General features: G+C 41.4%; 1 protein-coding gene across 3 annotated transcripts in view; it reads left to right on the top strand.

Annotated features, from left to right (window-relative positions):
• BRWD1 (bromodomain and WD repeat domain containing 1) overlaps positions 1-12,510 on the top strand; it is a 109,278-nt gene extending 96,768 nt beyond the window's left edge. For 2 of the 3 annotated variants that reach the window (XM_032355136.1, XM_032355130.1), the window contains exons 38-41: positions 1,626-1,849; positions 3,285-3,449; positions 5,606-6,517; positions 7,491-12,510. In XM_032355136.1, the coding sequence (XP_032211027.1) occupies positions 1,626-1,849; positions 3,285-3,449; positions 5,606-6,517; positions 7,491-8,605 (2,416 nt within the window). In that variant the 3' untranslated portion in view covers positions 8,606-12,510. The remainder of the gene's footprint in view (positions 1-1,625; positions 1,850-3,284; positions 3,450-5,605; positions 6,518-7,490) is intronic. The other variant, XM_032355143.1, reaches the window with a different exon arrangement.
• Positions 12,511-13,186: the final 676 nt, after the last annotated feature.

Genomic DNA, 13,186 nt, shown 5'->3' with positions numbered 1-13,186 from the left:
TCTGTTGTTAAAAAAAATACTAACTCATTTAATCCTCACGTGATCCTATTTTCAGGGTTTTTTTTGTTTTTGTTTTTTTAAGTAAATTTCTACATGCAATGAGGGGTTCAGATTCACATCCCTGAGATCAAAAGTCCTAGGCTCCACTGACTGGGCCAGCCAGGTGCCCCTCTTTAGTCTTAATCAGGAATTTTAATTTCATCCTTTGTCTTCTTAATTGACATTTTTGGAGAGTATGGGCCATTTATTTTATAAAATGAGCCTCAGTTTGGGTTTTTCGGTTATCGTAGGAGTTTAATTTAAAAAAAAAAAATCCTTTCTTTTTGAACCAATGAAAAGTCAGGATGAAAAGGAAGCAGTCTTACTCCGTAGGTATTTATCACTTTGTTTTCTGTTTTAAAATGAAGTGTATGATCAGTATGAGCATGTAACTATTTCTTTTTATATTTATTGGTCTGTCCCTCAGTTGATAGTAATGGAAGTTTAATATTTTGACATAAGAAGCTTGAAATTTCCTGATGATGACAAAACAGCTGCTGCTTTTTTTTTTTTTTTTAAAAGATTTATTTATTTGGCAGACAGAGATCACAAGTAGGCAGAGAGGCAGACAGAGAGAGGAGGAAGCAGGCTCCCTGCTGAGCAGAGAGCCTGATGTGGGGCTGGATCCCAGGACCCCAGGATCATGACCTGCGCTGAAGGCAGAGACTTTAATGCATTGAGCCACCCAGGTGGCCCAAAACAGCTGCTGCTTTAAAGAACCTTGTGGTTGGGGCACCTGGGTGGCTCAGTGGGTTAAGCGTCTGCCTTCAGCGCAGGTCATGATCTCGGGGTCCTAGGATCCAGCCCCGCATCAGGCTCTCTGCTCAGCAAGGAGCCTGCTTCTCTCTCTCTCTGCCTGCTTGTCATCTCTGTCTGTCAAATAAATAAAATCTTTAAAAAAAAAAAAAAAAGAACCTTGTGGTTATTTTTAAGCTCAGATTAGATATTCTTAAAAGCTGCTCTGTCTTGTTTTAAACAAAAATAGGATTATCAAGATGAATATTAAACCCGGATCTGTAATTTAAAAACCAAAGACTGTATTGTCCTAAACTTCTACTTTTTTTTCATAATCCATGGCTCAGGTACGCAGCATAGTGAACTCATTGGTACTTAGAAGTGAGTGGATTGGTGTTAGAAAAAACTATCTTGTTCTGATCTTTTTTTTTTTTTTTGCCTCTGTTCTTACTGTTTAGGTTTTGTTGCTTTCTCTTCTTAATCTTATATTGTAGTTTAGGAACAGATAGACAAGAGAGAAAATTGTGTCTTATACTCAGTTTTGTATTATGAATGAATGCCTGTATTACATGAACATTGGCTTTTATTCCAAAGAACTTTGACATTCAGTCTGATTCTCTGTTCATAACTCTGCTACTTGGATCATTTGTTCATTACTCCAGTTTGGAATAAAATTACGTATAATTTAGAGTAAGAATATTAGTAGTAATCCATATCAGATTAAGATGTTAACAATGAATATTTCAGTGTTTCAATCATAAAATTATTCTCAGATTAAGTAATAGTATACTTTTACTCAGGCATTCTTGGTTTAATTAAATTTTGTTTTCTTTGTTCCTGTCTTTGACCAGAAATATTAAGCAGAAGCGGTTAAAATCTCAGACAAAAGTAATTCCTGAATTGGTAGGTTCTCCTACCCAGTCTACCTCCAGTAGGGCTGCTTACTCTGCGAGCCACAGGACAAGTGCTAGTGTCTCTTCAGGGGTGACGTCTGGTGACTCCTCGGATTCAACAGGATCGTCAGAAAGAAGGAGAAGTAGGCCTGTCACTCTGCATGATGGCTCCACGTTATCTGGTGAGACGGGAGCATTGTTAATTAACTGTCCATCACTCCTGTGTGTAGCACTGCCAGTTACTGTGCCTTCAGAGGAAGGAATAAATAAGACTGTCCTAACAGTTGAGGAAATTGTATTCAAAAGAGTCAAAAGTAACAAAATTGCAGCAGTTACTATATGTTTGATAAGTGCTGGTCTTTGCAAATGTGCAGTTGCATTCTATGCAAACTTGAATCTTCTCTGTTTTAAATAATGGGATATAAATATCACACTTAGTATACAAAATATGATGCTTTTTTCTTTTTTTAAAAAAAACACATCATTATCATCATCATGTGAGCCTAGTAAATTCCAAGCTGCTTATGGTTCTTGGCTCTTTGGTAGTGTAACCAAAGCTAATCCTAAACCTTTTTTAGCACTGTGGGAATGAGGCTGTGGTGGGTGTATACTTCCCTGTTGCTCTGAGTGATTTTGATGACTTATTACTATGACTTAAAATAATAGGACCAAAGAGGTAGAATGCAGTGTAGAGTGGCAAGCCTTGCAGAAGAATTTGGATTACTTATTTGGGTCCCTGGATGAGTAAGGGAATCACATGATGAATTCTGTTTCAGGAAGATCAGTCAGTTTGGCAGTAATATGCAGGGAAAGGGAAGAATCTAGAAACCGAGTCAGTGTGCTGGGAAGTGGACCGGAATAGAATAGGGACAGGCAGAATGGCAAATGGCAGAGCAGTTTCAGAGACAGAAACACAACTTGGTGACTCGTGTCCTAACGCAGCCACTTTAACACAGAGTTGGGGTTGTATTTGTGGAGCAAAATTTTATCTTTTAGCAACATGCTCCCACTCACTTTGATGAAACTTTCACTCTGTGATACGTTTGTAAAGATGGAGTAGACGAAAGAGCGGGAAGCTTCTCTGTGCCGTGTTCGCACTGGAGCGTGCACTCATTCAGTGAGGTCGTTAGGGAGAAGTGACATGTACTCTTCAGGTCATTTATCTTGTTTTTTTCTGTCCTTCCCTCCCCCTTTGCAGTGGAACAGGTCGAAATGGCTCTTGAGCTGAAAGCACGTGTGGTACCACTGTGCTGTTAGAGGGTTTACTACTAGCACAAGGCCTGAAAGGGTGTCCACTGACATGGGACTACACAGCAGTTGTCTATCCTGAAGGAAATACTTTCTAAATGGAAGTTTATGAAATACGTAAACTGTATTTATTGAATCCAATCCAGGATTCAATATGGTCCTTTCAGAGAAAAAACTGAATTTGGAATGCTGATGACATACTTTTTAATGCCAGAATTTTATGACCTGTTCTTTGAAACAGTTTTTAAAAACATAATCTCCTCTAAGTATTTTGAGAATCTGCTTTTAGCTTGTTGTTATGAAACAGCTGCGTATGTGTGTAAAGAGAGAATATGTGTGACGAACTGGTGATGCTTTATTTTTTCTTAGAAAGTGAAATGGAAGATTCCTTAGGTACCTCTTCATCTTCAGCTTCTAATAGTTCAGAGGAAAGCAAAGAGAGGTCAAGACCGCGTGAAGCTTCCTTACGTAGTGGGCTGGCCAGAAGCAGTAGTCTCAGGGTGACAAGAACCAGAGCTGCTCAGAGGAAAAGTGGTAAGACACTCAGTGGTTGGTACTTGGAGGAGTGTTTATCAAGGGAATCCCTAAGTTAAGCATAGAATGGTTTATTGTTTTAATGTATCTACACATATGGTTAAAGGTCTTTTTTAGGTTTTTTTTTAAGATTTTATTTTTAAGATTTTATTTATTTGCCAGAGAGAGAAAGGAAGAGAGCGAGCATAAGCAAGGGGAGAAGCAGGCTCCTTGTCGAGCAATAAGCCTGATGCGGGACTCGATCCCAAGACCCTGAGATCATGACCTGAGCTGAAGGCACATGCTTAAACTTGCTGAGCCACCCAGGTGTCCCACCATTTTAGATTTTTTTAAAAATTGTGATAGAATTGACACATACAACATTATATTTCCGGGGTACAACATAATGATTTGGTATTTGTATGTACTGCAGAATGATCACAATAATACAGTTATAGTCAGTTATTATACATAGTTAAAGTTTTTCTTTATTTCTGGTGAAGAGGACTTTTAAGATTCACTCTTAGAAGCTTTCAGATGTGCAGGAGTACTAGCTGTGGTCATCATGCTGTACATTGCATCCCTGTGTCTTATAACTGGAAGTTCTTGTCTTTGATCTCCTTCACCACTCCTCCCCCACCAGATCTGCTCTCTGATCAGTGAGCTTGGTTCTTAGTTTGTTTTGGTTATTTTGTGTGTTAGGTTCCACATACAAGTGAAATTATACAGTATTTGTCTCTGTCGACTTACTTTGCTTAGTATGATACCTTCAAGGTCTATCCTTGTTGTCACAAATATTCCATTTTTTAATGATCGAATAAAACTCTGTTGTAGAGATACACCACATTATCTTTTCCATTCATCTGCCAATGGGTGCCTTGGTTGTTTCCTTATCTTGGCTTTTGTAAATAATGCTGCAGTGAAATTGGGGTGCCGATACCTTTTTAAGTTAGTGGTTCATTTTCTTTAGATAAATACCTAGTAGTGCAGTTGTGGGATCATAGGGCAGTTACAGTTTTAACCTTCTGAGGACCCTCTGTACTTTTTTCCACAGTGCCTGCCCCAGCTAGCATTCCCAGCAGCAGTGCATGAGGGTTCCCCTTTCTCTGCATTCTCGCCAACATCTGTTGTTCCTGTGTAATTTTATCTGTTCTGACAGGTGTGAGATGACATCTCACTGTGGTTTTGATTTGCATTTCCCTTATTGGTGGTGTTGAATATCTTCGCATTCTTTTGGCCATTATTTGTGAGCCATATTTTGAAAAATGTCTACTCATTTTTTAATCAGATTGCATTTTAAAAAATGTCTCTGCATTTTTAAATCAGATTGTTTTTTGCTGATGAACTGTATGAGGTCTTTAAATATTTTGAACAGTTAACTCCTTATCATATACATGATTTGCATGTATCAGTAGGTTGCCTTTTTATTTTGTTGATGATTTCTTTTGCTGTGCAGAAGCTTTTAGTTTGATGTAGTCCCACTTGTTAATTCTTGGGTTTATTGCCTTTACTTTTGGTGTCAGATCAAAAAAAAAACCATCATTGGCAAGATCAGTGTTAAGGAGCTTAGACCCCCTGTGTTTTCTTTTAGGAGAGTTTATGGTTTCAGATCTTACATTCAAGTCTTTAATCCTTTTTTATGTTAATTTTTGTGTATGTGTAAGATAGTAATCTCATTTCATGTTTTTGCTGGTTGGCTGCTGGGTTTCCCCAGCACTGTTTGTTCAAGAGACTGTCCTTTCTTCGTTGTATATTCTTGCCTCTTCTCTTGTAAATTAATTGACTGTGTAGGTGTGGGTTTATTCTGGGCTCTCTTCTGTTTCATCCTTAGGGCTGTTTTTTGTTTCTGTTTTTGATTTTGTTGTGGTTTGGGGTTTTTTTGGGAGTGGAGGATGCATGATCGAGGGAGAGGGAGAGAATCTTAAGCAGGCTCCACACCCAGCACAAGGCAGAGCTGGGTCTCTCAACCCTGAGATCATGACCTGGGCTGAAATCAAGAGTCAGACAGTTAACTTGAGACACCCAGGCGCCCCCATCCTTAGGGCTTTTTAGATATAGACGGGAAATCTGTTTTGGCATTAAAAGGTAGGGAACATCTGTTCTAAAATAATAAATTTTTTAAAAAAAATGTTGAAATAAGGAAGACTTTCCTAATCTTATTGCTACTTTATTTCTAGGTCCAGTTTCTTTAGAGAACGGATGTGGCAGGAAAGCCACTCGAAAGAGAGTCTATTTAAGTGACTCTGATAACAATTCAGTGGAGACCCGTGAAAGTTTAAAAGCCAGGGCTGGAAATAACCGAAAAGTGCTACGAAAGTGTGCTGCCGTGGCTGCCAATAAGATAAAGCTCATGAGTGACGTAGAGGAGAACTCTAGCTCTGAAAGTGTCTGTTCTGGCCGTAAGTTGCCTCACCGTAATGCTTCTGCTGTGGCTAGAAAAAAATTATTACATAATTCCGAAGATGATCAGAGCTTAAAGTCTGAAATTGAAGAAGAGGAACTAAAAGACCGAAATCAGCCATTACCACTGTTCAGTTCTCATGCTGCCCAGAATACTGTGAATGAGTCTGAAAATGGGGATTCAGAGTCAGAAAGTGACTTGCGAGTAGCCCGCAAAAATTGGCATGCTAATGGGTATAAGTCGCATGCTCCAGCAACTTCTAAAACTAAATTCCTGAAAATAGAGTCTTCTGATGAAGACTCTAAAAGTCATGATTCCGATAATGTACATAATAGAACTGCTGGTCCATCCACATCTGGGCAGAAACTTAAGGCAGAGAGCATCTCAGAGGAAGAGGAGGAAGCAGATTCTGAACCAAGAAAGTATGCTGGTAGGAAATACAACACAGGTCGCAAGAATCTTACTTTCCTTAAAAAAGCAAAGATCTTCAGTGATTCAGAGGACTCGGAATCTGAAGAGCAAGATCGAGAAGGTGGCAGCTACCACAGAATGGAAACGAACCTGGTTAGAGGGGGTTCGAAGTGTGAACCCACTGCCGGGTCCCAGTGTTTCTCAGATCATGTATCTGAGACTGATTTGGATTCAGATGATGACAATACAAAAGGAAAACCAAACAGTTTTATGAAAGGTAATTCATAATATGTAATCTTGGCTTACTGGCGTGTTCTCACTGTTCTTCTCTCCTTAGAGCTTTGTTTTTTTGTTTCCCCCCATGAAACTTCTCTTCACCGGTGATTTTCTGTCCATCGCATGCGTTCTCAGTCTGTTCTGTGCATCCCTGATGTTCTGTGTGCACGCATAACTGGTTGCCAAACATGTTTAGTTTTATTCACATAACAGGCAGTCTTGACCTTAACAGCTGTTTCTGGTAAGATTTCACTTCTTGTATTGGCTGTGGGTTTCAGGAAAGCAGAGGCAAGCACATTTATAAGCTGTGGTGTTAGTTTAAGAGGAGGAAAGAAAAGGGTAGGACTGTTTGCTTGGAAGGGATGCGTAAGACTGACAGCAGCAGCCCCCAGCAGAGTGCCCCCCCAGCTGGCCTGTGGGTCGGGAAATTGTTCTCCGTGCTTGACGTGTAGCAGCTCGTTGGGTCTGCATGTTTTCCATGAGCCTGGCTCTCATTATTGTCCACTTGCCTCCTAAGAACTCTGGAGCACAGGGAGGGGGAACCGCCTGCTGATTTAAGGGTGTATTCTTGGCAGGTGGCGGCCAAAGCTAAGATTAAGGGTGTTGGCGTAACTTCAGTGTTGTGAAGTGAAAAAGTTTCAGGGAGGCTGAGGGTCAGTGATTAGTTTGCGTACGCTAGGGCACGAGTGAGGAGAAGGTAGTGTGTATTCGTGTAAATAAAACGTCTGTGTGCGGTGTGTTGGGTCTGTGGCCGCAGGGCCCGGGGCGTCGGCGCTGGCAGCGCGCGGGGCCCGTGGCCGGTGCTGCGGCTGCGCAGAGCCCCGGGCCGCAGGGGCGCGGGCGCCCGAGCGCCGCCGCCGCGCTCCTTCGGCGGCCGGAGAATGCCCGCGCCGGTCGTCTAGACTGACGGGCAGGGAATTCCTGCACACGTGCCCTTGCGGGTTCACAGGCTGCTCTTCATTTTTAATTCGCAGGTGCCGCGTCACAGGACCATGGGCAAAGCAGGAAGGCTTCCAGGAAAAGGGTCTGTTCCAGTGACTCGGACAGCAATTCGAAGGTGGCTAAGAAGGCCTCCAGAGCCAAAACGGGTCTCCTCAGGACTCCGCGAAGACGGGCGACCGCCGCTGCCGGTAAGACCAAGCTCGGGAGTGCCGCGGAGGACGTCCGCGCAGACGGCGCGTGCCCCAGACGCAGAAACGGCCGGAGAAAGCCCCTCGCTGCCGCTCGCGCGCCCGCTGGGAAGACGGCGAGCGGGTCTGAGGGGGACGGCGGCCGGGAAGGGCCCGACGAGCCGCGCGCCGGCGACCGTCCGTCTCCCCGCGGAGACTCGGGCTCCGACGGGCTGCCGAGCGCCGAGCCCGGGAGCAGGCACGGGAGCCCCGGGGCAGACGCTGCGCCCTCGCACGCCAGGAGTTGCTCGGCCGGGGCTTCCGCGGAGCCGTGGCCGGGCCATGTTGCCGGGGGAGAGGCGGGTGCGCCGGGCCCCGCGGAGGCCGCTGTGGCGCAGAAGACGAGCGCCGAGAACGCCTTTGAGGACGACCTGAACTACGGGCTGCGCAGGTGGAACGGCCGGCGGCTGCGGACCTACGGGAAGGCGCCGTTCAGCTCCACCAAGGCGCTGCGGGCGTCGCAGGCGGCGGCCGAGGCCGACGCCCAGAGGAAGAGGCCGGGGCCCGAGCCCGAGAGCGGGCCGGCGGCTGGGCCCCGAGGCGCGTCCGAGCTGGGGGCCGACGGCGGCCCCGGGTCCGACTCCGAGTTGGCGTCTGTGACTGAATCCGACGTGGACTGTGCGGGTGACGCGAAAGCCAAAAAGAGGAAAACGAGAGGAAAAGCAAAAGCGGCGAGAAAAGGTAAAGCTTGTGCCGCGGCCGCAGCTAGAGGCGCGAGGCGGCAGAGACAGAGCAAACGGCCTAGGCTGAGTGTGGACGATAACGACTGGGAGGACTTGGACTATGCAAAATCGAAAAGAGGTCTTCGACGTTCGAAAATCAAAACGAGAAATCAGGGCAGAAGGACCGTGAGATACCATGATGGGGATGACGACAGAAGCTTAGAAAATGTGTTGGAGTTGGATGATTGCACCTTATGACCTTGACAGAAAGCCAGTTCATGGAAAGAGGAAATGGACTGGAATTTATGGTGAAAGCTGGTTGTTGAAATTATTTTTTGTCCTACAATTCAGGGAATATATTTATATTTTTCTATGAAAAGTTATGAATGTGACTAAATCATGACTGTTATCTTTATTTGCACTTGCTTGCCTTTGTAGCAGCGCTCAGCACAGGTGCCAAAATATGCTTCATTTTGGGGGCAGATCTACTTTGACAGTATTTAACTACAGATAGCAAGAATTTGAAATCTGTTCAACACTAGACATCCTGGTTATCGAAACCGATAAGCATTACTTTCATGGTAGCAAGTGTCACGCAGTTACTTTCTGAACCCGTCAAGAAGTGGTAGTTTCTAACCCCTGTCCTGTTGTAGTCGAACAGTTTCACGTGGCCAATGTTTACAGATTGTTCATACATATTATGTGCATACTGACATTATAATCATGGGAGGTGTAACCATGATTAGTAGGCGAGGTACCTACCACTCCCCTCCCCCCCCTTCCCCTGGCTACTTGAGCAGAATGCATTATACCAGATTTGGTCATTTTCATTGAAATGGTTTCTTTCCAAATGCTGTTGGGTCTTTTTTCTCTTTTTCTTTATTTTTAAGGAAAACGTCATCACTTTTATTTTATAAACTTGAATTTATAAAGTGCTGGTAAATTATTTTTTAAGATGTTTTGATTGTATATTTTAAACCTCTAAGGCCCAGACCATAGTCCTAGCATTTTCTTTTCAATTGTGCACTAACAGAATGCTATATAATTTGTCTTTTCAAGATCTCCTGGTTTCTGTGTAAGGGATTTAACCAAAATCTTGGTCTTCCATAGTCTTACTCTGTGAAATAGAGGAGTTTGTGTGCCTTAGATTTAGGAAAAGTGTGTTCTTTAATAGAGTGTACAGGGCCAAGAGAGTATTTAAATTATATGTAGTTTCTCCTCCTTCCCACTGAGATTGTAGAGTTGTTTTGTTAAGAGTGCAATCACAAATCTCATTTATATAGGAAAACAGTTAAACGTCATTCTCTGTCTCTTTGTTTTAGCTTACTGCTGCCATGTGCAATCCCAGGTGTTCTTTGCGGGGGCAACTAAGTGTATCTTTATTAGTGACCTCTAGTTTAAATCTAAGAAACTGTCATGTGTTGTGGGAAAATAATTTTGAAATCCATTTAAAGTGAAACTTCTATCACATCATCAAATACATAAATAAGTACACTTATTTTCGAGCCAAATATTTTTGCTTGATAGGTTGTGCTACTCCATACAGTGTAGGTGGCCATTCCTAGCTTGTTTGTGCCTGAAGATGGACTTGATTCAAATGGTTTACATATTTTGTAGCGAAGGAGTATGTTACAGTACTCCCACCTTTGTTATTTATTGGCCCTGTGTTTGGTTCCAGACAAAATTAACGTTTTTCTCCTGTGTATCCTAAAGGTGGCAGGTATGGAAAAGCATCAGACTCTGGTTCAGTGTTAGAGAATGTTCTTAAGTGTTGTTACTTTTCAGTTATCTGTTCATTCGACATGGTAGAAGGTACTTAGATGTAAGGGGAAGGATATTTTTGGACATTACCCAGTTGCGGTAGGTGGGATAGACCTACCCATCCTTTGTTGTTGAGAGAGCTGTGATTACTTCAAAACTATGAAGCTCTTCTTATTAGAGTTCATGTTGAGTATATGGTAGAGAGAGTGATTCAGGAGAATTGGCCTTGACTCTTGACCTGAAAACATTAATGGAATGTTCTTTACTTCCCTAGTTTTAAGCAATGGTGATAGATGTCCTACCCATTAATTTATTTAAACTCTTCTAAAGCTTCTCAGTTTTATATCTATTCTCAGGGTTATAACTCCATGTTTACCATCATCTGCAAAAAGGTACCAAAAAAATCCATAAATACAAATATAGAATATGTTCATAAATACAGAAATTCTTTTGGTAGAATGAGACTTTGATCATTAGCCTTCATCAGTAGAACTATTCTTATCTTTTGGACTGAATTAATTGGTCATAGATTGGCTGGTCAACCAATTACTAATTTTTTTTTTTTGTCTTTTTTTAAACTGTTAGACCTTTGTGTATAGAAAGCAGTATTTTGGTTTCACCTGGAAAAAAAAACAAACCAAGAATTTGGCCTCATGACTTTGAAGATACGGTTGACAGTGGTAGCTTCTCAAGTTCTGAAGTAAAACTAAGGGATTATAGTGAGAATCACTTTTATGGGTTTTTTTGGTCATGGTGCTATTCCTAAGGTTAACTTTGAATATGTGACACACACTCCTAAGTACTTTAAGGAAAATTAATAAATAATTAATAGTTCAAAATGTTTACATTGAGCACTAGAACATGTTTGACTTTTTTTCTACTTCTCTTTATGCGAAATGCGCAGGGATTTAATGCACGGATGTACTTTAATGTGTTTGGGATCAGTTTGTATATACTTGTGAAAAAAGACAAAAGCTTGCAGACTGAATGTGAACTGATCCGGAAGTAAGTGCTATAGTTTTTCATTGCACTTGAAGTCACTTAATGGTGTATATGAGCAACAACAAAAACTGCTGTGGTTGTATATGTTCAGGGTCCTATGATTTTATTCATATATGGTTGAAAAAAAGGGCTGAGGTATTTAGATTTGAGTTTTGATTCATTTGAAAGACTATTAAGAAAAAAGATGTCAAACATTTAAGAAATAGGCGAGGTTTAAAAACATTTTTTTTTTTTTAAAATCAGACTTACTTTAAAAGGTATACCAACAATGTGTAGTAAGTTCTGAATAAAAGGGAAAGTGTATCCCATTTTCAGATAATTCTTAGGGCGGTCATTCTCCCTTTTTTATTTTAGGGGGAAAATCTCTGATTACATTCGTTCTCAATTTAGTAATTATTTGGAAAGAATGATAAAGCATTTACTCACAGCTTCTAAGTTACAACACAAAAGTTTCTTTTAAATAGTACACAGAAATGGGGAGAAAGAACTTATGTTTGGGGAAAAGGCACTTCAAAACCTAGAATTGCAAATGAGAAGGTATGAAGCTAATAAAAGTGCCATCTTGAAGGTATTATCGTCCAAAAATAAGAATAAGACTTGTCACTAAATCTTCACACTCCATTGGTTGCTGACGTCTTAGATAAGAGTTCTTAGGACTGCCTTGGGTTCATACTACATTCCCTGTCCTTCTAGCCTTCTTTTTTTTAGAATAATCAGAACACAATTTGTTAATTTAATTGTATCATTTTAAAAACTACATTGAAAGGACTTCAATCTCTCATCAGTGCACATTGAATTTGATTGTGCCACCTGAGAAAAATGAGGTTTGTGTATCACTAGAATGCAAGAATGTTGTTCACAGTGCTTACAGTATTTTTGGTTTTTCCTTTCTACTCAGTTGCGTTGGTTTTTTTTGAGTAACTTCTAAATGGCTAGAACAGGTCTGTTTGCCTTGCCCTTTGTAGCTGAAATACCAGCTCCATCCTTTTCATCCATGTTAAGTCAGCATATTTCCTTGATTCGGCATCTTGGAGTAGTCCACAAACACTTCAGTGTCTTACGTTGTATGGAAATTGTAGTTGAGTTATTTTCTGGTGTGATGTAGTCCCCCTCCCTGCGGGAGAACTCTCCATTATTATGTAAGTCCATCTCTCAACTCCTGCTGTGGATAACAGGATGGAATAAAGGAGAAACCTTAAGAAATTTGCAACGTCACTGTTTAAAGACTGTCTCTAATTCTAGTATTTGGGAGCAAAGACCAAACCAAGTAAAATTGTCAACGCTAGGGAGAAAATGGAACATTGTGGAAAAATCTAGTCCAAACTAGATTAGTAAGTGCTAATACCACTTGGTAGCTCAAAAGTTGTGAATGAATGGAGATTAAAGTGTAAAGACCTTAATGGTAAGGGCTGTGTTGTCTTTTCTCACTTTCTAATTGAGGTTTTTGTAGCTGTTTTCTTAAATTATAGATGTTGCCAAACAGTACGTGGGGATTCTCAAAAGTTGGAAGGTTTTTACTAGTCACTAATAACCTGCCAAGCTAGTTCCTTAATACACTGTGAATTTGGTGGGAAAATATCAAGACTTTACCTGGTGTCTCCTTAAGCTTTGCTTGTATGGATCTGATGTAGGGAGTTTGGATGGGGGCCAGTTACAACATTGGGGTCTTACAAATCTGCAGGTCTGTCTCTGGCAGCATGTAAGTAACTGTAGAATATGTATCTATTTGTCTGACCAACTGACCGTTTTATTGAATTTAATTATCAGTGTTTGAGCATATTTTCTGGTCATGCTTTAGTTTTTAAGGTAAGTTTTATCATTTATGAAAACCTTTAATGGGATTCTGACTGACCTAAGTGAAACAGGACAACCAGTTACAGTTTGCCTGGACTGCAGCAGCCGGCCTGGCCTCCAGGAGTAGTATTTAGAAGTTACTACCTTTTTTGATCAGTAGTTACATCATGAAACAATCTCATTTTTAATATACTGAAGGTAATTTTCGAAGTGTCAATCCATACTTAGTCCTCGGGCGGTAGGCACACATTCAGTTCACCTGTGAAATTCTGACCATTTTCA

The sequence above is a fragment of the Mustela erminea genome, chromosome 1 (assembly GCF_009829155.1).
Source record: "Mustela erminea isolate mMusErm1 chromosome 1, mMusErm1.Pri, whole genome shotgun sequence".
Lineage (NCBI taxonomy): Eukaryota > Metazoa > Chordata > Mammalia > Carnivora > Mustelidae > Mustela > Mustela erminea.
This window is presented reverse-complemented; position numbering and strand designations above follow the sequence as displayed.